The sequence below is a fragment of the Toxotes jaculatrix genome, chromosome 18, assembly GCF_017976425.1.
Source record: "Toxotes jaculatrix isolate fToxJac2 chromosome 18, fToxJac2.pri, whole genome shotgun sequence".
Lineage (NCBI taxonomy): Eukaryota > Metazoa > Chordata > Actinopteri > Toxotidae > Toxotes > Toxotes jaculatrix.
In genome coordinates this window covers 12,334,473-12,358,317 of record NC_054411.1, presented here as the reverse complement: position 1 = coordinate 12,358,317, position 23,845 = coordinate 12,334,473, and the positions used below count along the sequence as shown (strand labels likewise).

General features: G+C 41.5%; 3 protein-coding genes and 1 long non-coding RNA gene across 13 annotated transcripts; 1 reads left to right on the top strand and 3 right to left on the bottom strand.

The window, feature by feature from the left end:
• Window positions 1-427: 427 nt before the first annotated feature.
• Window positions 428-9,083, bottom strand: LOC121199149. 3 transcript variants are annotated; one of them, XR_005896406.1, is made up of 3 exons: window positions 8,991-9,083; window positions 6,233-6,337; window positions 428-567 (listed from the first exon to the last, which is right to left on the bottom strand). It is a non-coding gene; the product is annotated as an uncharacterized LOC121199149 (long non-coding RNA). The 3 variants fall into 3 exon arrangements; XR_005896405.1 differs by lacking the exon at window positions 8,991-9,083 and adding an exon at window positions 8,773-8,980 and having other exon boundaries at window positions 6,233-6,342; XR_005896404.1 differs by lacking the exon at window positions 8,991-9,083 and adding an exon at window positions 8,773-8,980.
• Window positions 9,084-11,334: 2,251 nt separating this feature from the next.
• On the bottom strand, window positions 11,335-18,818 carry dhps (deoxyhypusine synthase). Of its 4 annotated transcripts, XM_041062064.1 has the most exons (13): window positions 18,684-18,818; window positions 17,875-18,391; window positions 17,757-17,818; window positions 17,285-17,333; window positions 16,609-16,808; window positions 16,324-16,479; window positions 16,066-16,187; window positions 15,553-15,649; window positions 15,321-15,407; window positions 15,089-15,194; window positions 14,889-14,992; window positions 14,033-14,158; window positions 11,335-13,153 (listed from the first exon to the last, which is right to left on the bottom strand). In XM_041062064.1, exons 5-13 carry the CDS (start codon window positions 16,801-16,803, stop codon window positions 13,058-13,060), a joined length of 1,089 nt encoding a protein of 362 aa, XP_040917998.1. In that variant the 5' UTR covers window positions 16,804-16,808; window positions 17,285-17,333; window positions 17,757-17,818; window positions 17,875-18,391; window positions 18,684-18,818; the 3' UTR covers window positions 11,335-13,057. The 4 variants fall into 4 exon arrangements, with proteins under 4 accessions (XP_040917998.1, XP_040917999.1, XP_040918001.1 ...); XM_041062065.1 differs by lacking the exon at window positions 17,285-17,333; XM_041062067.1 differs by lacking the exons at window positions 17,285-17,333; window positions 17,757-17,818; window positions 17,875-18,391 and having other exon boundaries at window positions 18,684-18,817.
• Window positions 18,221-18,823, top strand: LOC121198149 (guanine nucleotide-binding protein G(I)/G(S)/G(O) subunit gamma-12-like). Its single transcript, XM_041062068.1, has 2 exons — window positions 18,221-18,424; window positions 18,698-18,823. The coding sequence occupies exons 1-2, from the start codon at window positions 18,344-18,346 to the stop codon at window positions 18,821-18,823; spliced, it is 207 nt and encodes a 68-aa protein (XP_040918002.1). The 5' UTR covers window positions 18,221-18,343.
• fbxw9 (F-box and WD repeat domain containing 9) lies at window positions 18,700-23,696 on the bottom strand. 5 transcript variants are annotated; one of them, XR_005896325.1, is made up of 8 exons: window positions 23,259-23,696; window positions 23,029-23,176; window positions 21,589-22,612; window positions 21,237-21,385; window positions 20,927-21,130; window positions 20,772-20,837; window positions 20,405-20,661; window positions 18,700-18,835 (listed from the first exon to the last, which is right to left on the bottom strand). XR_005896325.1 is itself a non-coding variant. In XM_041062061.1 (7 exons), the coding sequence occupies exons 1-7, from the start codon at window positions 23,378-23,380 to the stop codon at window positions 20,587-20,589; spliced, it is 1,788 nt and encodes a 595-aa protein (XP_040917995.1). In that variant the 5' UTR covers window positions 23,381-23,696; the 3' UTR covers window positions 19,175-20,586. The 5 variants fall into 5 exon arrangements, 1 of the variants encoding a protein (XP_040917995.1); XR_005896323.1 differs by having other exon boundaries at window positions 18,723-18,860; XR_005896322.1 differs by having other exon boundaries at window positions 18,727-18,860; window positions 20,385-20,661.
• Window positions 23,697-23,845: the final 149 nt, after the last annotated feature.

Below are 23,845 nucleotides of genomic sequence, written 5' to 3'. Positions count from 1 at the left end.
AGGCTTAATTTCTGTCTGTCTGTCCGTCTGTCGGCCTGTCTGCAAGACTGTTTGATTGAAAGATTATATCACCACCTGTCTAAATGATTTACCGCATATGTTGTTTGCCTCTACCTGTTCTTCTGCCCTCCTTGGCAACTGTCTGCATATAGTATGTATGTCATCCGTCTACCCATGTGTGTCATCTATCTATCTACATGTCCATCAGTCTGTGAGCCTCTCCGTGGGGTGTAGCTGGCAGCACAGAGTAGATATAGAGGTCATAAAAAGTTCTAGAAAAGCAGCCGAGAGACGTAATGGTAGTGGTGAAGAGAGGCCGGAGCCGCTCAAACATTCCTCTCATTGTTCAGAGGCCCTGTAAGTCCATGAGCTCCCAAACCTCCATGAAAGGAAGGGAATCCAGCAGCTACTGTAGCTAACCCAGTTTCAGCTACAGTTCAGGGCCGGCTGTGTCCGTCTTCCTGTCCGCCGTCCTGTCTGGTTCCCCCTCTGGGAGTGTTGGTATAGGCCAAATTGGGCAATAGAAGGCGAAAATTGAGCTGGAGGAGGGTGACATGAGGCTGAAGCCTAGAGGAAAGACAGGAAAATAATGAGTTAATTTAGCCCAACTCGGGGGAGAGGGGGGGTTTGTTGCTTTGCTCTTTATGCGACTGACTGTGACTTTAGATAACCTCTGAGCCAAAGGACATGGGAAAGAGGAGAAGCGGGTTGGAGGTATTGTTATTCTTCCTTTCTTAGTGAGGAATTACTATGTTGGAATACCTACCAGGGGAGTCCAAATGGATGGATGGATGGATGGAGGACTAGATGGAGGAAAGGGAGAGTAGAAGGAGCAGAGGGAGGGGAGAAGGAGGGGATCTAGCACTCAGGCTTTGGCTTTGGTGGGGTGGCTGGGTGGGTGGGTGTGCCCGGCAGCAATCTGTAGGAATGGGCCCAGGCTCAGGAAACCGTGGCGTAGTGGAATAAAAGTGTGTGTGTGTGTGTGTATGTGGTGTTTCTGCATCCATTTGTGCATGTGTGTTTCAGTGGCAGCAGGGCGGCTGTACACTAAGTACAGGGCTGGTGGTGGTAAGGGTGTTTGGCAATGAATCAGGCTGTGGATAGGGTTACACGCATTGGGAGCGGACCACGGGCTTGGGCTGGGCTCTTCACTGCTGAGGCTAGCTTTACAGCCCAAAGAGACTTTGAGGCTTTTCTCTTTTTTTATTTCTTTTTTTTTTTAATCTGGTGCTGAAAATACTTTTTTATTCTCTGCCTAATGTCCCACATGTGGTGCGTTCCATTGATTCCAGGCCAGCCAATGAACGTTCCCCTTTGATTCAGGAAAACTGCAAATGAGAAGAAGGCCCATAGTAGAGCGCAAGTCCTTGTCTGAATGTCATTGAATGTCACGGCCTCTGCAATAATTACGCCCTCACACGCAACATGAAACAAATACAATCTCACTCACATGCGCGCACATACCCAGACACACACTCCATCTGGTAGCACAAGGGTGTGGTACGGCATAAGGTGTGTGGGTTCAAAGATCTAGGTTTAAGTCGGTGGGATGTGTTTTGCATTTTCACTGCAGATTTTCATGTGTATTGCTGACTAAGGTTGAGGTTAGGGCTAAATTAGCATCCATCCAATTAATTTTAGTAAAAGAGTTTGGTTAGTTTAGTTTTTTATAATTATTGGTCAGATTGAAGACGGAAAACACTGTCTTGAAAAAAAAAAGCTGCAAAGGAAATGCAGCCATAGTTTCTGCTGCGTCTTTCCTCCCCACGCTCATCTCGTCACCTTTTTGGACTAAGGTGATCTGGTTACTTCTCTACATTTTCTCTCTCCGTGAGCCACACTCTCTGCACTTATCAGGGCGAATGTGTTTCAGAGGTGTAATGGATACGACAGCAATTATGAAAAGCAAACGTGGCATATTTACTCTTTAAGACGGGAATTCAGACGTTATTGTAACCCTTGGGCTCCAGTGTTGACATAATGTCTTGAACCATTAGAAACAGACAAATTGATTTCACATGAAGCTGAGGCTGGAAAACAAACTGTCTTCTGTAAAAAAAAATATTCTTTGATACAATGGAAAGATACAAAAATAGCACCTTTTTCAGTTTGATGTATAATTATTCAAGAAGTTCGCTACAGCAGTGTACAACAAGCTTGTGGGTCAGCATTCTCACTGCTTGCTCTGTGAAGCGGTTCACAGCCTGGAGGTGTGAATGATGTCAGATGGGTATGTATTTGTACTATTTGTAGGTTTATGAGACAGAGTGAAAACCCAGCTAACGCACATACCATGTTTGCCCCGGCAGCTCGCTGACACAACTCTGTTTGTTTATTGATAGTGAGCATATTTTGTGCGTAGACGCAGATTGTGTCTGGCCTGAGAGTATGTGTGCATTTCTTAATGCATCTGTGCATGTCTGTGTGTGCACACACACATTCACACACAAGGGCATGGGGAGAGAGAAGATATGTGTTGAAACAACAAGGGGTTGAGATCCAGCTGTCTCAACAGAGGCTTTTCCACTTAACTGTGTGCCCTTGTGTAAACGGCAATGTCAATTCTGAACTCAGGCTGAAGAGAAGAGAGAAAACAGCCAGTGGCCACGTCTACATTTGGACCGCCATACGTCGTGTGTATGACTATAAACGTAGTAGAACACACACAGTGTGTGAACTGTGCACCCTAAAACTATCAAAGCATCCACACACAAGGCCGTAAGCCATGAGGACACTGTCTAAAAGCTTACTTTGATTTTACTAGGGTCCATTCGCTGGTGATCGCCATTCAGTGATACTAATTTTCCTATTCTGCGCCTCCAACAGGATGCAACACGTTGGCACAATTATGAGCTGCCAATGAGTTGCAGCCCACATGGCAGAACCATATGATTATTTGAAACCATAATAAACATCCAATTTGAGAAGAGCGTAACAACAGGATTGCCTGGTTGTTCAAAAAACAAGACAGGCCAAATGCAAAAGTGAGACATGTTGTTGATCCTCACAGCAGAGTGTTTGAGGTGAGGTGTTGGACTAGGACAGTGTGCGTCAACCAGAATGCCGTCATTACAGGGGAAGGGAAGGAATGAGCTCATAGACATTAACGGCTGCGGGTTTGACGGGGGGAACGCAAAGGGGAAGAGAGAAACCGATGGAAAAGATGAAAAGGCAGAGAGAAAATAACACACGAGATGAGCCACTGCCAGATGAAAGGATGGCGGGATAGAGGGTTTTAGGTTGATGGAGGAGAGGAGTTAAAGAGGAGTTAGCGTGCTGTCTTTGATGGGTGCTGGGACCTTAAACGACCTTTTTTCTTGAGACAGCACATCTTATTGTGACCATATGGAGACAGAACGGCCAGGGGATGGATGTTTAATAAAACAAAACACAATTCATAGAGATGGTTAAAATAAATAAATAAATTTAAAAAACGTTTGAAAACATATTTTTTAAAGGTTTGCTTTTATGTAATTATTTTTGTTGTCCATGAACGGAGTTAAAAAAAAATGTTTCGTAAAACCGAACAACACCACAGTGTCAAAATAATAATAATAATCCCATCCCTTAAATCACGCTGATTTAGCCCAGGCCTCGAAAAGGCTTCTCGTACTAAAATCTGTAAGAGTGAGTCAGAAAGAGACGTTCACGTAGAGACGGAGGAACAACCAGCGGTTTTCTAATTTCTTCTCAGTAGCACCAAAATCACAGTGTGCTCTGAGCGGTTGTAATTTGGTGTTATTGGTTGATTGAACCACAGACTGAGAGAAAGAACATTGGCCTGGAGGAAACTAGAAAGTGTTTGTACATGAAACAAGGTTTTTATTCTGTGTGAGCTTCAGTATTGAGCTTTAAGTTCAGAACATGTTGAATGTTATTTCAAATATTGAACTTTCTTAAAGATACGGCATAGAATAAGAAGTAAGTTCTGTACTTTTTTGGGAAGCTCTGTCCGAACTGTGTGACCTGGCTGCAGCAGACTTGTAACAACAATGATACAGCGTTAGCGATAGCGCCCAAGTGCACTGTGTCCCTGGCACAGCTCTCCAGCAGGCCGGCAGTGACAACAGACAGCCTGCTAAAACTTATTTAGAGCCTGGAGTTCCCCAAAAGTGTCCCACTGACTCATACCTTGTACATGGTGGAATATTCATGCTGCTGAAAATAAAGAGACTTGAAGAGGATGGTAAAATAGCCTCTAGATCTTGGATTGACTGGAGGAATTATTTAAATGTGTCCTGTCCAGACAAGAAAAATTCAACACAAAGGAATTCAGATGTGCTTGTATGTGTAGCTGTGTATGTGCTTGTTCTTTGATCAGATGTTACCAGAAATTACATGACAGGCGGAAATAAGAAGTACTAACATGTAAATACAGTATCACCTTCTTTAACCACAAGATGAAAATCCCTGACAATTTCTTAAGCAGTGGCTTAGAGCAGCAGAGGAAACACGGTGCAGTGCTCTCTCCAGGCCTTCTTTTTCCACACAAGGGGCACAGATAAAGAGGCAGGACAGAAGTGGGCAAATGTCTTTAAAGGAAGTGCCACTTCACTGGCCACTTCCTTCTAACCCAATTCTCCATTCTGTCACTGAAAAGCTATCTTTGTAAGAGGCCACGTGAAGTCTGGGAGTTGACGAGAACCACGCACATGCAGGACACACAGGCCTGAGAGAGCGCAATGACTATGACCTGTGAATGACCAAGATGTAGCACATCAGTCTACTGTGATAGGTCACTCTTTCACACGGGGGTATAGATGGGGAATCGAGGTAATCAGGCCATGACAAGATGGGAACATTCAGTGTTAGAGGCGACAACGATGCAGGAGGTCTATTATGGTATTTATTGTTTGTATTGTTTGTGTGACCACTTTTAAGCCTCGCTCTCACCACAAAGCGTCTCGTTGTCTCTGTTGGCCAGGGGAATTCCTGGCAGAGTGATTTTTGAGACTACAGGACTGAATCACATTGCCAGGGATTTCCAATGGCTGACATGAAGAAAGCTACCTCTTTCTCACAAATGCAGACACACACTAATCTGCTAACTCACACACAGTCACACCCATATTCCTGATTTGCATACTCACACACGAGCACACCCATCTTGCTCGCTCGTTGTCACGAAACAGATGCTGGCGTAACCTGGCTGTGCGGCAGCAGGACTTAACCCACATGTGAACAGTGAGTGTCTGCCATGTTCACAGTGGTTAAGTTCTGCCGCCACAGGGCTGCAAACTGCAGGGGGAGAGTAAAGGTCAGGGAGGAGCTGCACTGCACCAAACTGATGCTCTTTACATCAAAACCACACTTCAGACACATGTGACAGAATCTAGTGCAAAAAGCAGCTCACTATGGTCGATCCAAGAGCCAAATAAAAATATATATTGATATGTTTCCATAGACATGTTAGTATTTTCAGTTTCATTGAGGAGATTGTAACCTTTCTCAAAATAACACATATTTCCATCGTGTTTTTGCTCATAAATTAGCATTAGCTTTATCTTTTGCTGATTTTCTGGAAATTCTGTTCAAATTTGCTCTAAACCGGAATGGAAACGGAAACTGCTGTGTAGCTCAGTGACAGGTAACAAGTGAAAACTGTGTGTCGAAAAGTGATTTCTCTTTTCAAACAGTCGGATGTCACTTAAAGTAAAACTTGTGCAATTTCTCAAGGTGCAAGGTTTCATTCTTTGACTCTTTTAATGGGCGTGCCAAGTCACAACTAATCACTTCTGCTGTGAAAGTATGCGTTGAAGGTCGCATCAGCATGTGTGGCCACGTACATGTGTGGTTCGTGGGTGACTCACTATTGTGTTGTACGAGGGTGATGCGCTCCGACCAAGAGGTGTGTATGGGAGCAGGTATGACTGTCTATAAGCTTTGGTAATAACTGGTAATCTGTTGAAGTAGCTGAAAGTGTGCAGCTTCAGTGTGTGTATCTGCTAAATGTCAGCTGTCTCATTAGTGTCGAAGACTGCTCCTGTTCCTTTAGGGCGAGCAATATGTCATCTTTGTTGTCATTTATATCTGTGGCTGCCAGGGTCTCTCAGGGGCAGTGTGTGTGTGTGTGTGACGTGACTTTGTTTGCATTCATATTTTGTTTATGCTTAGACCTGTTCATTTCTGCAAGTGCATCAGTGTCAGTTTGTTTGACTTGTCTGTGTGTGTCTGACTTACCTGCATGTGTGCGTGTGTGTGTGTGTGTGTGTGTGTGTGTGTGTTTAATCACCTCTGTCTGCCCCCTCCTCACCCCCTGCTGGGTCGGGCTCCTGTGCCTGCTGTGCTGATAATCAGTGTGTGACGTCGGCTGGCTCAGTTCAGCAGGAACAGGGGACTGGTCTCATTTCCACACACAAACACACACACACACACACACATTTTTGTCTTACATTAGTTGTGAGGACACTCACTGACATAATGCATTCCCAAATCCCCTACCTTTCCCTTAACCATCAAGACTGAAGGCCTAACCCTAACCCTAAAAACAGTCATTTTAAGGTGTGTCAGAAAGTGAGAACCAGGCAAAATGTCCTCACTTTCCCTAAATGTCCTCACTGCAATGGTTTAAAACCAATCCTCACATTTTATAGCCATACAAGTACACGCACAAACATACAGCTCACTTTAATACCACTATGATGACTGCATCTGAATGTGTACAAATATGTTTAAAGACATTTATTTTGGAATGACTGACAATTATGAAACATTATTTACATTGATGTTTGTGATAAACAGTGATTTGTTGCTGATTTGTGATGTTTTTTCCTCAGCAGTAACACTGATGTTCTGTAATGAAACACATTACTTGGATTTAGGCCTGATCTCTTATTTGCATTTACAGGACATTAAAATCAACATTTTTTATTCATTAAACCATATCAGCTATTTTAATCACGAATCAATGTGAAAATTATACCTATAGATTTTAAAGCACAGACATTTCTTGTAATAAAATATTTTTTAATTAAGTTCTCTTTGTAAAAAATCTAAATCAAATATAAGGTGGAGCTGCAGCCTCATTGTGTATTTGTTTTTCAAAATAAAATGTATAAATCAAAAATGATGGTGGGTCAGAACCATAATAATCAAATCTGGTTTCATCAATATTATACTTAATTAAAATAAAATTTGTTTTGAAAAACAGTATGTGTGTCTTGTGATTTTGTCAATACAGTTACAGAATAAATTTGCAATCAGCAAACACAATTTTAACCCTTCACCTCTCTACCTCTTTCTCCGTCACCTTGTTTTTCTACTTCTCCCGGGGGAGGTCAGGAACAGGAAATCAAATGTGCCTTAGGCGTCTGAGAATCTGCTGGTTTCAATTCCAAACTAAGATTACACCAGGAGATGTCACTCACTACCAGAAGTTGCCCCGTTTCCACTTGTGTTCATCAGTGAAATAAACCAATTTTATAGCATTTTTGGGACCTGGCCTACGTTTTTAGTGGTAGAATCAATTTTCTCAATGTGTTTTTATTGTTGGGTCACATTTTTAAAAAATGATCTAAATCCAAAGGTGTCACATCTAAAAGAGCTTCCTTTACAGTCATGCAACATTAACCTTTTACTTCCTATGAACTCTACACAGCTGCCTCGCTGAAAGTATGAGACACTGGCTACAGAGGAAAAAAAAAGAAATCAAGAAAACAGAGGCGATAATCAAACATGAATAACACATTCATGTTATTGTCAATGAAAAAAAAAAAAGTTAAGACATCCTGCTCTGGTAAGGTGCTGGGTCGCAGACAGAACTGAAAGCTGCACTCCCACAAACTCTGAGGTGTTTGTTTTAATTTATAAAGATCGATGTTTGCACTTGATTGGGATTTATACTTTTAACAAGGACAGGTGCTCAAATCAAGGTAGTTAACTTGAGGCCAATCAAAAGTGTCAGAGAAATAATTCACCCAACAGATTTGTATCTCTACACAAGTGATGCTTCAATTCAATATTAAACATTAAGTAAAGAATGGAAAATGAATTCAAAATCTTACAATGTTTTTGGATTTTGTAATTTTGTGGAAAACCCTCCTCCAGCATGACACTTTTGTTTCAGGATAGTTCTTTCATTCATTAGGGAGATGCATCGGTTGAACTATATGACCACCCACTGAAGGGGTCTCACTGATAAATTTAAGAGCTAAAAAGAAAGTGCCATGCTGGAAGAGGATTTTCGTAAATCTGGCAATGCAAAAGTTGTTCTGATTAATGGTTTATAAATAAACTGTTAGTATTTAATAAATACATTGATTACAGCTTGTAAAACCTTTATAATGTCTTATCAGAAAGTGGCACCAAATGTTTTATAGTCTGTAGACATAACTACTATGTGAAAGGCCCACGTCAGCGCTTTCAACTGGTTTTCCCACTTGTCTCTACAAGATGTACAAATAAAGTTATGTTATTTTAAATGAAACAAAACCTGTACGTCCTCTTTATTTTTCAGTCACTCTGGTGACCAGAAATGCACAGCGGTTGAGCCACATTTGTACCAAATTTGATGACAAACAGTGACGGGACAGTAAGTCGTCACTCAGGATGTTTGTCCTTGCCATGTGGTTACTACAGCAACAGTGACACAAGGCCGTCATCAGCCTCGGCCAGCTGCGTCAGAGGAGGAGACGGCGGTTCAACTGACGACTTCCTGTTTCTGAGAAAGCAGCAGGAGGTAGACATGAAAGCAAAGCCACCTCCCCTTCACTTCCTATCGCTGTCTCACTCATCTTTTACTGCTTTATTCCCTTAATCAGAGTCTTTACTCACCTTCTATACATTTATTGCTCTATTGTTTCCCTCCTATATTTGGATGTTTGTTCTTCTGTTACAGACGGCCCCTCCTCACTCTGTAAATTTCTTTCTTCCTCCCACGCACTTGCACTCCCTCACCTGCAGCTACCTCCACACGTTGGCCAATGGGCTTTCAAGGTGGGAGTTCCTATGGCAACATAACAGGTAAACACAGGTGGAGATAAGGTACTCACCCATGAGGGCGTAGGTTTTGCTTCAGAGGTGAGGGGGAAACGCAGGGTTAAGTCATATTGGCAACTACAAAAAAATAAATGAAGGAATAATTGAAATTGTGCTTTTTTTTTCTGCATGAATGTATTTATGTGAATTGTCTGTTAACCTCCTGATGCACAAAGCCTACTTAAAATCACATTTTGTTTGTGGTTCAGCAAAAGTGTGAGCCACTTCTTGGCAAACATGCAGGGGCACTAAGTGAAGTGGGTCAGGGTGCGACTACAAAGACACACAAAACAACCGATACGTAAAACAACTTTAACAACTTGTTTATGTCTTTCAATCTTACTGCATGTAGGAGGGTTGGGTTTTTTTTTTAAACATTTTAAAGCAAAGACAGTAAGAGATATATGTAAAGCTCAGAAAATTTGAGCTCTACATATATGAATAATATAGTTAAGCACAGATTCTGAAAATAAACATTTTGACATAATGATTAGATGTGAACTACCAACCTCTATATTACAGCTTCTGTACATCTTGAGCAATTTTATCAATCAAGTGCGTTAGTAAATTGTAATATATATTTCACTGCACTATAATAATACAGAAATGATGCATTAAACATGCTCAGAAAAGTGTCCAACTTTACCTGAAAACAATGTCCCAGTTCTCCTAACACCTTCAACAACAGTAGGACGGGGCCAAAATACATTTTCCACGAAAACTTCACAACCTTGTTTTGAAATGTGATCAAAGACAACATGGCAACGTTTGCCAATAGAAGGTCTACCTATATTTACTTATCCCCTATATTTTTTAGGGTCCAGTTCATTTGCCGGTTTACTTTCCCTGGACACTTGCCAACCTGTCTCTCTCTTCAACTTTCAAACACACCCACAATTAAGATGTCAAGCTGATAAAAATGACTGTTGAGGGACAAGTAGTACTGTGGTAAGATTGTAGGATTAAAAAAATGTTTATAAATTATATTTAATAATATATTTTGTATCATGAATCTGCAAATTAACCAGTAACTCAATTTATAAAATAAGTGTAGCAGAGTAAAATATTTCTCATGAATTTAACTGCAAATTTCAGACATTTATCATTGTCAATTTGCATGGTCACTGAGAGGTGTAGATGCAATGTCATTTTCGCAATGTATTGTGTGTACTGTTCGCAGAAAGTAGTGTGCACGCCCACTACTTTTTTTTAAGTATCGCTATCAAATAAAATGGCAGACATAAATATAGTGTACAACCCTTCACCAATTAGGCAGAGATGACAGCCTGAGAGGTAAAACTCGGGGCAAATTAGTCAACAAAGCCGCTCCTTTAGCTCATCACTGTGAGCATAAAGTAATAACTGAGGGAAAGTCAGACAAATGAATCAACGTGTCTCTTCTCTTATCGAGAACATTGTTTAGAGAGTGAAAGAGTCTCTAAACTGAAAAAGTCCCCCACAACATCCCCAGTGGAAATGACACCTTTGCATATACACAGTTCCACATGAATGTACTGAGAAATTTGATATGAATATGCAAATGTGGATAAGTCTATCCACTGTGTATTTCTTCTCTTTTCCCTCCACTCCTCACAGATCCACCCCACCCTGCAGCTGTGCAGCAGGTCATCTCTCCCTCTATCCTTCTTTCTCCCAACCCTGTCTGGCTGTTTGGTTCTCACCATTATAAAAAATAAAAAATAAAAAAAAAAGGCGGCCAATCTGGCTGGGAGAAGACATAATTGCCATTATGACTGCTGCAGCCCTGCACATCACACAGTGTACTGATTGTTCTGCAGAGCAGGAGGGGGCAAACACTGTCTGCTCTGTGCAGACGCCACACAGTATTATCATAGCGTGACTACAGCTCACACACACACACACAAGGTCTCTATGTCACTCTTTTCAACCCTTGCAGTCTCTCTGTAATCTTTCCATTAAGCACAGAGCAAACATAAGTTTCTATAGAACTGAAAATGCATACTCCACTGCCATTTAAGAAAAAATCTTTCAAAACTGTCAGGCCCTGGGTAAACACACTCACACAGTACCACCGCCAATAGGAAATGATAGGAGGACTGTATGGAAAACCAGTTTGTACCAAGACAGGAACGCCCAACTCGTGTGTGTGTGTGAGTGTGAGTGTGTGTGTGTGTGTGTGTGTGTGTGTGTGTGTGTGTGTGTGTGTGTGTGTGTGAGAGAGAGAGAGAGAGAGAGAGAGAGAGAGAGAGACACACACATGGGTCTGAGGTTTTAGGAAAGTTGACCTTATCCCAGTTCCAATTCCAATTCTCCTACTCTGTTTCCATAAAAGAAAAGGTCACCATTCCCACTAAAAAAAGACACATTGACACTTTAAACAACTCTAGGCTTCAATGAATTTTCTATACACACATTTGATACAAAACTGCCCACATTTCCATTCCAGGGACTGCAAATATGACTGTGGCTGTGAATATAACAGTGACTGTGTAGAGGATATGGGAGCAGTGATTAGCCACAGGAAATATCCATTCCCACGACAGCAGACTGATATATTGAGATGGGAAATGTCTTTATCATTGTTACTAGATTATGTGGTTGATTCTGCTGACAGTAGGGAGAGAGGAGAGTCGCACCTAGATTGCGTGCATACTGCATGGGTGGGTGGAAACTGTGTGTCTTTGTATGAGCAAGCACTAACCACACATGCATTAGCTGTGATGCCCTTATGAGCCCCTCAGGGGATTCGTGGGGAGGATCTGACTAGAGGAGCTCACCAGACGCTCTTTAAGCCCCGGAGCAGCATTCGATACTCGTGGACTGTAAGTTCGCCGCTGCTCGTACGTGTGAAGGAGCCACCTACAGCTTTCTTCAAACTTTGATAAGACTCTGGCTGCAGCATCAGACAGCACAGTGCTGACTTCTGCCTTTTGTACCATCTAATACAATCCAAAACACCTGTTCTGCAATAAAGTCTATTTCTATGATGCCTATAATGTTCAGTTTTTGCTGAGACTGTCACAGAGGTGTTAATTAAATGTGTTTCAGTATTATGGTCATAGTTAGTGATTGTGTTGCACTGGACTGCATTGTATTGAGAGGTGTACGGCAGAGCTCTAGGATTTAACTGCAATAGATATATTACAGGCGTACCTAGTACAGAACTACCCTGAGTGTAGTTCTGTACAGAACTACCCTGAGTGTAGTTCTGTACTATAGCAACAGCAGCACTTGCTGCAGCTGCTATTCATTCACCTTTTCATTCCTACACATATATCAAATGAAAGTGAAGAGACACACTGTATTTTATATTCTAGATATTATCGCTCATCATAGATCAGCAGCAATCATTTTTTATATCCGTTTATACAAGAAAGATAACCAACATAGTCATGTGAAATGATGCGTCACATGATGAAGGCCTTGTGGCCTCCTCACACACTTAGTGCACAAAGACTATTTATAATAGTCCACTGACATCCCATTAAATAGAGGAAAAAATGATTACACATGATTTATTAAGCTATACAGTTACATCTTTCACCCTGGAACAGCGACGGTAGGACTTACATAATATAAAAACCTATCAACCCAAAAGAGGTAATATTCAAGCGAAGTGACGGCATGTCCTGCCGCAGCTCAAATGAAATAAATTAAACCTTTTGGCTTAAAAAAAAACCCTCATGCGTGCATATCTGTACTCTCTCTTTCCCATACACTCACACACCACAGCTAAAACTCAATGGATTCTAAACAGTCTCTTTGGTGCATGCTATAGCATGCTACGCATGCAATTTCGGCTGTCAAGACAGAGAGGAAAAAAACTGTACTTGTTTAAACAAGTAAATATTGGTATCGAAGGCATTAAGACAGGAAACCCTCACCAGCGCTTCCCATTCCCATTCAGTAAGGTTCCCAACTCCAGCGTTGTTTGTATGACAACATCCCAGTGCTGCCTCTTAAAGTTGCCAAGTCCTAACCATGTATTTTCAGTGGAGAGGTTCAGAAGATCAAACTCATACGTTCAACTAGACAGAAGAAGAACCAGAGCAACAAAGCTGGTTGTTGTTTCTAAGAGAGCATTAAAAGAGGCTACCAATTAATCTGTTTTCTTGCCCACGTTCAGCTTGTCAGCATGGAGAGCGAAGGTCTCGGCCACTATCAGAGGGAAGACTAAAGAGGCATCTGCGTACACCTGGGAACAAACAACGAAGCAGTGTATAACTCTTCTGTAATACTGTTATATTTGTGTTATGTTACATGTTAACTCCACTTAACTGAAACCAGTCCCTAGTTTTCATATTTGTGTTTTGGTGCTTTGATGCCACACTCTGGGATCCCTGAGATCGAATGCTGTGCAGACACTGCCACCATGAGGTAAAAGTGGGGATTACAACTCTTGGTTACCACTCAGACTCCAGATTCTTGGTTGCCAAGTCTGTTGCATTATGAAAATTATTTCCAAACAACACATTTATCCCCATGAAATTCATTTCAATGGAGAAGAAATATGCCAAATTGAAGGCCTGCAATTTTTCCCAAACAAGCCAAACTGTGGGAAATCAAAAGAAAGAATAACAGCAGAATATTGATGTTTAGCAGCAGTATGGAGGATACGGCAATTTGCCATACTGTATGCATCAAGCATGTCTCAAATTACAAATAAAACCTTGTCAAATAGCCACAACAGCCACTCAGATGTTATGTCATGGCTGCAGTTTAAAATAACATAGTTTTCAAATCCGTCACATTGGCATAATGCTGTCTGAAAGTCACTGAATGTTTTGCTTTTCAACTAAAACATCATCAGTTGGTGTCACTGTTTGATGTCAGCAAATTACCATAAAAACAGGGAAAAATTCACATATAAAAACAGTTCAGGTGCTTTGAATAGGGTCTGTCAGAAGGCATCTGGAAAGTATTTAAAAAGTGAAGCCAAAGAAGACATCTGAAAATAACTTCCAATAAAAAGTTACCTGATCATATAATTGTAAATGACCACCTGCATGAACATAATGTTGACATTAGCCTTGGTCTGTTCCTGGGCCAACATTTCTGGGATAAATATTGGTACCTTGACGGGTTTGGCATCTGTTCTGATCTTGCCCCAGGATACGGCCTCATCAGGTCTGGCCCCAGAGTCAGAGCCATCAAACTCCTGACCGGTGTTTACATACACTGAATAGTCAGCTCCATTCCTCTGGAGGGAAACAGAAGAGAGACACAGGTGTATTAGGTTCGTGAGGAGGTTTGCTTTACCGGCTCCATTTAAAAAGGAGTGTTGTGCCTTTTGTATTTTGACAGTGGCTGCAATAATCAAAGATTAACCATCCACAACAAATGCAGGTCTGTAATTAAAGTAGGCTACCAATTAAAGTGGACAACAACACTTTTCTAAAATTTATCATAGTTTCATACAAACAGTTCATGGCCAACGGTGATGAAAGAAGTATTCAGACAGTTTACATAATTAAAATTAGCAATACTGCAATATAAGAATGCTTCTTGTAACTTAAGACAAGCATTACTTTCAAAAAATAAAAAAAAATGCACTTAAATTATCAACCGTACTCATAATTTAGAAAGTGTCCCCATGTGACTGTTTAACTATTATATATATTAATTATATTGTAATTTTGTCATCATATTTTTTTTAATGTTAAATCTTAATTTGTAAAGTTACAAGTAATTACAGCTGTCAAATAAATGCAGTGGAGTAAAAAAAAAGAACATTATTGAACACTCAACTATAGTGGAAAATGAGAATGAAGTAGCATGAAAAAGAAATGCTTGAGAATACCTCAAGTAAATGTACATTCCACTGCTGATGGCCAATTTAATTACTCAAGACTTTGCATAATTGTATTCAAAAGGTAATGCAAAGCAACAGATTAAAAAAGAGAGATGAAGATCACACAGTAGGAAATTACCATAAGATTAGCGTTGGCTATGTGATGTTTGACCAGCCCCCCTCCCAGGATGATCATTCCGGTTCTTTTAGCAAACACCGCCTGGCTGTTCAACCTGCGGATATCTGAAATAAAGTCCACATTAACCACATTTAGTCCACATATGGCCAACTTAGACAGCTGTGGTGATCTTGTTCTATACCAGTAATGCAGCTTTGTACCTTCCACTATGTCCAACACTAAGCCTGGGTTCTTAAAAGAGTGGAAGTAGATCATGTCGCCCAGAGAGCCGTCTGTCAGAGCAGGGCTGAACACTGGAATATTATTCTGAAAACAGAATATAACAGCACATTTACTGACTGATCTATAGGCAAAAATACAATGTAAGTACTAAACAGAGATTGTAAGAGAAGGAAGCGTGCAACAAAGCAGAATTAAATTAAGTTCAGTCACCTTGTATGCCCAGTAGTAGACGGAGTCAGTATTATTGATCTCCTTGCCAAGTCGATGTATCATTTTGGAGGGAGTCCAACGGGTGCCCTGAAAAAAAAAAATAAAAGTCACATGACGTAAACAATGATATGGGAGTCAAATTTGAAACATCCCAACTGTATAACTTTGAGGAAACTACTACTTGGATGCAAAAAAATAATAATAATATCCTAATTAAAAAAGACAGACCCACCTCTGTGTTCTGCTCCAGCAACATCTGGTCCAGGATGGGCATCAGCCAGTCTTCAAACTTACAATAGTTATCATTTGGCACCAATAAGTTCCCAATTCTACACAAAATGAGGACAGAACAGAGAGGATAAATAAATAAGTTATGATCTGATGTGTAAGCGAGGTCAAACTCCTGAGTCATGTCCTTAGTCATTCTCACAACACATTTGCAATTGATGATGTTATGGCGACATACAGTATAATAAACATGGAACGGGTAAACAAGCATTCACATTCACATTTTCAGAAATAAACTTGAACTTGTCAAGAGCTAGATGTGAAGAATGACATCACTCTCATGTCTGTACAACAAGCTGCAGCCAGGAGCTGGGTTAGCTTAGCTTTGCATAAAGACTCTTAGACAGAAAGCAAATAAAGACACTGACTAAAATGTCAATGTCAAACTACTTCTTTAAGGCTGACCGTAAAACCTCACTTTTATGGCGTCCCCTGAACCGTAACATTAGTTACCAACCTGTTAATCCCTCTCAAGCGGAGATCCTTCCCAGGCAGGCTGAAGTCTCCTAAGTACGTGTGAGCCAGACACTTGATTAGATCCTCCTCGATGCCTCCAGCTGTGGTAACAATCACATCCACCTAACAAAGAATAACAAAATAGATTCTGTTAAACAAAAGCAGAGCCCCTGTTGAAACTAAGTCGAAAGCGACATTGTTACTGGGAAGTAGCAATGACTAGACTTTTACAACTATAGTTAAGTGTACAAATTTGTACCATTTTGTGCTCTGCCAGGTAGCGGATGCTCTCTCTGACTCCGGAGCTGATGAGGTTGGAGGTGTAACCCAGGAAGATGGTGCAGCCTGACTTATGAGCAGATTCATCAGACTCATTTCCTTCACCTGCCTCCGCTGGCTCAAGGCGCTTCTCTATCTGTGGGTGTGGAGTCATTAGACAACAATGGCCAATATTATAAATAAAACAAATGGGGCAAGGGCAAATAAAACCAGAACTATGTGCAAGGCTTTTAAGGATAAATAAACCCAAAGTCATTCCTCTCACCATGTTGTTGATCTCCTGGATGGCCAAGCTCAAGCTGCTGGCCTGGAAGCCCGTGGTAAGGTAGGACTTCAGCACGGCCTGGAGATCAACTCCCTGGTTGAAGTCATAGCCTCTGATCTTAGGCATGTCCTCTGGGAGGTCACAACTGGGCTTGAGGACAGCTTCCATGGCAACAGATGGGGCGTGATCTGCCATCTCTTCTACAAAAACAAAGATAACAGATCTAACAATATTAGCCTGGCATATAAACCCAATGTCACTTAATTTTTTCACAAAAAACATCCTGAGGGAAAAGACAGGCTTCTCCAGAAGCGGCCAAGGAGTTTCGTAAAATATGCTAAAGCTGTTTATTTTGTTTCATCTGAATAAAGTGAATGATTTTGATTAACCTATATTCACCTAGAAGGTTTACTAGACTTTATTCAAGTACCACGTGCTGTTAATACAAATGTGTTAGAGCTTACAGGGTTAATATTTATTTTTATGTTACAGAGTCTATCATCTACACTGTTATCTACAGTAAATTTGTGGGAAGTCATCTAGAAATCTAAACTATAAAACGCAGGATCCATGTGGTGCGGTATGAGGTGGGAGACGAGCTAACTGTGAGCAGTTTTTGTCCTGTCCACTGGCTTTAGTCATGATTAAACATTTGAAGACAGAGATGAAGACTTACCTATTCTTGAAGGGACGCTGGGTGATGAGGGTGCTTAAATGGTAAATGACTTTCACCAGACACAACAAAGACGGTTACTGAAAACGTGTATTTCTGTAAACATCGCATGAGTCGCTTGTAGCAAGCTAGCTACCGCTACGGAAAGAGTGAAGGGACAAACATGACGAAACTGCCTTCTGCTGCAAACACCATTATTCAACATTCGTCAAGTAATCTTCAAACAATTGTCAGAATAAAATGTCAATGTTAATATGTATATCTTATCCAAAATAAAAAGACTCATTGGCTTGTCATTGTCACATACAATTGGCTATTTGAACTTAATAGTGCATTAGATTTTACAATTTCTTTCCACAACGTAACTAGAAACTACAGCTGTCAGTTAAATGTACCTGTAAAAATTATATTTGCCCTTAGATGGCAAATATTTAAGGTATGAATTCTCAAACAGTGGAAATAGTCCAGAACATACCGTTCCACAGTCCTTGCCTGAGTGATCCAACTGTTCCCCTTTAATCAACACATTCTTGCATTCTTGCCACACCCTCTTTTGAAATTACCTGTCTGCACTGATTTTAAAAAATGTAGACCTAACTAATTTTAAACACCCTGTACTGGTGTCCACTGAAAACACATTAAACCAAATTAATGAGGGCCTCAAATGTCCTACCCTTCTATCATCGGATACAGATAATGATTTTTCAGACAGCATACCTGAAGCGCAGCATAATGCCTAAACTGATAATCTTTTCATCAGCAATGGCTGTGAAATGGTGTGTGATGTTTGTGACATTTCCAAAGCTGTGTTGTATGACCTTTTATTTCACAGAGCCTTTGAACTGCCCCCAGCAGTGAATAAAAAGGGGGTACAGGTCAAAAAGGAAAGTCAGGAGCTTGTTTAGCCAGACGCTCTTGCACAACCTGGGCTGACACTTAGGATCTGGCAAAATACGGCTCTAAGTTCATTTCCAGCTGCTGCTTTTCGTGCTAAAGAAGGATACTGAATCCTGATAGTAGGATTTTTGCTGAGCATTTATACCAAGGCCAGCGTCAGGAAAGATGTGCAGCAGCAACAGTGTTGTTCAGACACAAAAACTGGTGGATCAACTGCGAGTTGAGGCAAGCATGGAGAGAATCAAGGTATGTAAGAATCTGAATAATCCAATAATCTGTTAACTACATGCACGAAGAGCTGCACATCATCACATTATTCCACTGATCCATTTAAGAATAGTCATTTGAAGATTTCCAAAGTTGGATTGTATGAAGAGTACAAACATGCTCCATATCTCTATTATAGACTATTATTGATATGCAATGTTCACTGAGTATTTTTGTTTTGTTTTGTTTTATTAATAATTACAATGTTTAAAATCCTGTCAAATCCCATCCTGCCCACCTTTGTCCCAGCAGATCTCCCTCACAGCAGCAGACTTGGTCCAGTACTGTCAGGACCACAGGCGCAGTGACCCTCTGCTTACTGGCATCGCTGCCTCGTCCAATCCCTTCAAAGATAAGAAGACCTGTGTGCTGCTTTGACAGTCCTGCGTCCTGCAGATGACCAACAAATAACAGACTGCCACATGGACAAATCAAGTCTGAGAATGCCACCACAGATTTTCTACCATTAAATGTGTACGGGATAAACACACTGTGATAACTAGTCTGTTAGTGGCCATGCCAACAGTGAGACAGAAGAAACCCCTTTTAGATTTTTTAAATTTCTAGCTTATTCCTTTAAGTGCAGCATTTACATTTTGTAGAAGAAAATGTGAAAAGTACAGATAATGGTTTTATGTTGATAGTTTCCATTTTTCACTTATTAGCTTTCATTAATTTTACTCTTTTACATAACAGCATAGTTAATTTATGTCACTTTACATGCTTTGACCTCAAACCTCAAAACAATAAAGAACTGCCTGGGAGCTGTTCAGGCAAATAAAACTGTCCCATCACAGTCAGGCCATTTAATGACATCTTCTGTGGAAACAGTCTTTCAGTGTGTTTTAACATATGCATCCGTCAAGTATTGTGCAAATGATTTACAGTTACATTTATCCATATAATTAAATAGTTATATAATGTTAGAACTAACACACACACACACACACAAGGCATTTACACACATACCTATGAAAAAGGATAATATTGATTAGCACTATTGACTGTGTTCAAATAAATAGGTTTGCAAATACAATCACTGTGTCACAGAGGGCTTGTATACACATACAGACGGGTGACAAATTATAAGAAAAACCTGAACAAATCAGTGGAGAAACATAACAAATGCAGATGCTTCCGCACATTCCAGTTATGTGGATCATATGTTATGACCTTCTCAGTCACCAGATCTAAACCCAACTGAACACCTATGGGAGATTTTGCACGTGTGTTAAACGGCGCTTTCCACCACCATCATCAAAACACCAAATGAGGGAATACCTCATGGAGGAATGATGTCCATCCCTCCAATAGACTCCAGAGACTTGTAGAATCAATGCCAAGGCGCATTGAAGCTGTTTTGGCAACACATGGTGGCCCAACACCTTACTGAGACACTTTATGTTGATGTTTCCTTTGTCACTCCTACTCCTTGTCACTAATGTGTTTTGTACAATGTTCCTATAATGGATTTAGTAAATTTGTAAGCATGTAAATGCCACAACCCCTTTAAATGTCTGCATTTTCCAAGCTGTTTGAACGAACAAACAATTTAAAGAAGAGAAACAAACCTCTTCAAATGTAGTGTCTTTGAAAGCTTGAAGTACTGGCACAAAATGGCAAAGAGAGATAGATAAGTAGCAATAAATGTTAATGTGTTTTTTGTTTGTAGAAAAATTTCTCAATGGAATCAAGCAAGGACTAAAATTTGGGGGGGGGGGGAGAAAATTGAGGGTTTTTGGCAGGTGACCTGTACCTTCCCAACCCTGCCTCTGCTATCCAACAATATCAACACGAGGAAATAAAAATTAGCAATACAACTATACAACTGGTAGCACTATTACCAAAAAACATTAGTTTTTAACATCTGTTTGGCAGTGCAGCAAAATAAAATAATGTGTTTGGCCATATGCACCACAATCATCTTTATTTCCCTTACCTTGTTAAGTTACTACTTACATCTCTCTTGATATATCCAGTCAGCCAAGAGAGCTGTTTGTTTTTTATCCTTTTATTGAAGTCATGTATTTCTTCTTGTTTACTCCATGTATTCCAAATTCCAAAGTGCGTTGCTGATAGGCCTCTGGTGTTGTCCCCTCCTGCTTTCAAGTCTTGCCACATAGTTTCAAAGTCCTGCTCTTTCATTTTCTGGGCCTCCAGACTTCCACACACATGTCCCCTGCGGCCACAGCAAGAACTCCAGCGTCCACACTCAGCTGACAGTTGTAGACAGAAACAGGAGGGGGTATGGGTGAGAAAGTGAAGACACATGGAGAAAAAAAAACACACACATTTCAGAAATGATAATTATCTACAGAGCACTAACCCCATTGATGCCAGCTTGATGATGCAGTGTGCATAACGTCCTTGGAGGAGCACAAGGGATGTGTACCTGCAATACAAATAAAAATTACAATAGCAGTAATTCAGTAGCAGAGTTAGCTTAATAGGAAAAGTAAGAAGGAATTTGCCTCTTCCTACCTTGAGAGTACGATCAGATGAACAGGTATAGAGGCTCCCAGGCGACCTGTGGATTCCAGTGACCAGAGCTGTGTGACCCACATCAAACTGGGACAGGGGTTTTAAGGTCCCCGCTTGCATAGAAAAGGAGTGGAGCATGCCGCTGTTGTCTCCTGCCCACACCTCACTGCCACTGTAGCTCATGGACAGCAGGTAAGAGCTCAGCTGAAAACAGACAGGTCGGTTGGAGTTAGTCTTGGTACACAGGTGTATCTGAGAATATATGCACACAAACACTAACTTAACAAACTACATGTGCGTTTGCAGCTACCTGAAGTTTCTTCAAGCCTTTGCCTGCCCTGCGGTCATAAACAGCCACAGTGCAGTCTTTACTCCCAGAGATGATGTACTTGTCATCTGCGGCTAGGCACATTACAGCATTGCCATGGAGACGGAGGCTTTTCACCAGGGGTTCAGCAGCTGAGAATAAACGTGTGACATAATCAGCCTCAGAAACCAAGTGATTTGTCCTCATAATTTCTTGAAAGCCTAACTGCTAAGACCAAAAACCAAATGTTAATTTAAGTGTTATGTCTATCATCACATTCATAAAACTAACAATCTTTATTTGCACTTTATGCACAGCCACTAATCTGATATGCAAGTTACTTATACCCGCTCACCTCTGGTGTCATACATGCTGACCCTCTTGTCAAATGTACCAGCCAGCAACACATCCGTCTGACAGGACAAGCAGAGGACAGCAGCCCCGGCCTTGATCAAGCCCCTCTCTGCACCACCTGCCTGTAGGTCCCACAGCCTCACCGTGCTGTCAAAGCCCCCTGAAGCCAGCAGAGATCCCTGAGATGCCAGGCACCAGACCCAGCCCCGGTGGGTGCTGAAGTCGCCCTGCCCTCCCAATGTGTGCAGCAGCGTGCCACTAGGGCCTGCTTGCAGATCCCAAAGTTTAACATTCCAGTCCCTGGAACCTGTGGCGCAAACTGTCCCCTCTCCCCCAACAAGGAGGACCGAGTTGACTTGGGCAATGTGGCCTGAAGGTAGGGTGATGCACTCCAAAGCTGGGGGTGGGCTAGGACTTCTGGGGGGTTGACACTGCTCCATCTCTACCTGTCCTCCATTATTGAGATTCCTGGGGTCTGCCAAGTCCTCTTGGTGATTAAGAGCGCCATCTTGCCCATCATTAGCATCAAACACCATCCTGTGGTCCCTTTCTCCTTCAATTAGTGCTGGTCCATCATCTTCCAGTCTCTCTTCCAACTCCTCTCTTAGTCTTGCTAGTTGGTCCTCACCTTCCATGGGCTGCATTTCACCATCCTCACCTTCTATTGCCACCTCCATCCCTTCATCAGCACCATACGCAGCCTCCTGTGCTGCCACTCCCACACCTTCTACCTGAGCCTCTCTACCATCTTCCTGTCCTTCTGCACCTGGTTCCCTATCCTGCCCTGCCATTTGCTGCTGCCTTACTTGATCCCTCTCCTCTTCATCCTCTTGGGTCTGTTTGGACAAAAGGTGTGCTTGGCTTGTCCAGCAGGTTATAAGCTGCTCCATCTCCAGGCAGGCAGTAGCCCAGTCAAAGTCCTCCCTTGGCCCCACTGGAAAACCAGCTCGGGGTCCTGTTAGTCTGCGTGCTCTGAGCTGCCAGGCGGTGCTGTCCTTACCCACATTACCCAAAGCATGACAGACCTTAAAAGAGGAAAAACAGGGATTCAAGAAAACTTCCAACATCTGCAAGACCTATAAAATCTTTGACGTTCCCTGTAAGCACGATGGAGCAGTTTTGTATGATTAGGTACCTGTTTGTTTCACACATGCTCATGCACAAGGCTGACATGATACACAGTCCTGCCAAGGGTTTATTGATGTTCATTTGGAAAATCTTTATTGCTTTTTTGTATTTTTATTGTCAATTGAACAAGTAAATGACACAAATGACAAACTTGACAGTTATTGTTCCAAGTAAAGTTTAGGAGTACACAGTGAAAAAGGGAAAGATATCACCTGGTGATTGAGAAAACACAAATAAGCATGAAAACTAGATGACAGAACATCTCCAAATGAATTTTATGGAAGTGATGGGCCAATGAATCTTTAAAGCATACCTTTGGCAGCACAGTGATGACACATTGAGCAGGAAGGTGCGAGGCAATGTGGGTTACCATCTCCCATGGTAACGACAACAAACCACTTGTCTCCGCAGAAGGTGAGGGGCTAACGTCTGCTGCGGAGAGGTGGCCAGCGGGTAGAAGACTGAAAGGAGTATGAAGACCAATGTGATTTACTTGCTAATCTCAAGAACAGCCAATTAATCGAGGGTGAATAAAAGTCTTACCCCTGCAAGTCAGGCCTGGAAGCATCACAACTCAGAGGTTTCACAGAGTCGGTGCATGGTCCACCCTGGTCACCGTATGTCCCAGCCTCGGGTTCATACGGGTTAACCCTGGTCTCAGACATCACCTTTTCTCCTCACAGCGCAAGACAACAAACTCATGCACTGAAACTCAACATTACTTTAAAATAACTCTGACTCTAACTCTATTCTGAATTGACTAAAAGACAGCAGGTTATCGTTAGCTAGCTTCAAGTAATTCTACACAAAACATTACTAACAAGCCCAGCCTTTGACAGAGTTATCTGCCGGTCAAAAGTCGTCGCCCGCGTCAGAGTAGCAAAACTGTAGACCACTGTCACCATGAAAACCAAATTAACACTGATTTATCAAGTAACGGACATTACTCCCATTTGTCGGTTGTTATCAGGGCGAACTACAAAACATTCAAAGCATTACTTCCGGCGTGGAAAGATGTCGTCATCAAACTGCCCGTGAAGCCCAGCAACCATGGCAACCGTTTTATCTCCTCTGTTTTTCAGATTTGTCTTGTAAACACACTTAAAATATAAAGTATGCGCTTTCCTCAA

Bases quoted from the DNA above. Each gene is read 5' to 3' on its own strand.
- fbxw9 (XM_041062061.1), bottom strand. From the start codon at position 23,380: ATGTCTGAGACCAGGGTTAACCCGTATGAACCCGAGGCTGGGACATAC. The intron at 23,177-23,258 runs GTAAGACTTTTA...TACTCCTTTCAG, and splicing joins TCCAGGCCTGACTTGCAGGG to TCTTCTACCCGCTGGCCACC. The intron at 21,131-21,236 runs GTAGCTGCAAAC...GTCTGTTTTCAG, and splicing joins AAGGCTTGAAGAAACTTCAG to CTGAGCTCTTACCTGCTGTC.
- dhps (XM_041062064.1), bottom strand. From the start codon at position 16,803: ATGGCAGATCACGCCCCATCTGTTGCCATGGAAGCTGTCCTCAAGCCC. The intron at 16,480-16,608 runs GTGAGAGGAATG...CCACACCCACAG, and splicing joins TCCAGGAGATCAACAACATG to ATAGAGAAGCGCCTTGAGCC. The intron at 15,408-15,552 runs GTGGGTCTGTCT...TTTTTTTTTCAG, and splicing joins TGCTGGAGCAGAACACAGAG to GGCACCCGTTGGACTCCCTC.
- LOC121198149 (XM_041062068.1), top strand. From the start codon at position 18,344: ATGTGCAGCAGCAACAGTGTTGTTCAGACACAAAAACTGGTGGATCAA. The intron at 18,425-18,697 runs GTATGTAAGAAT...TTGTCCCAGCAG, and splicing joins CAAGCATGGAGAGAATCAAG to ATCTCCCTCACAGCAGCAGA.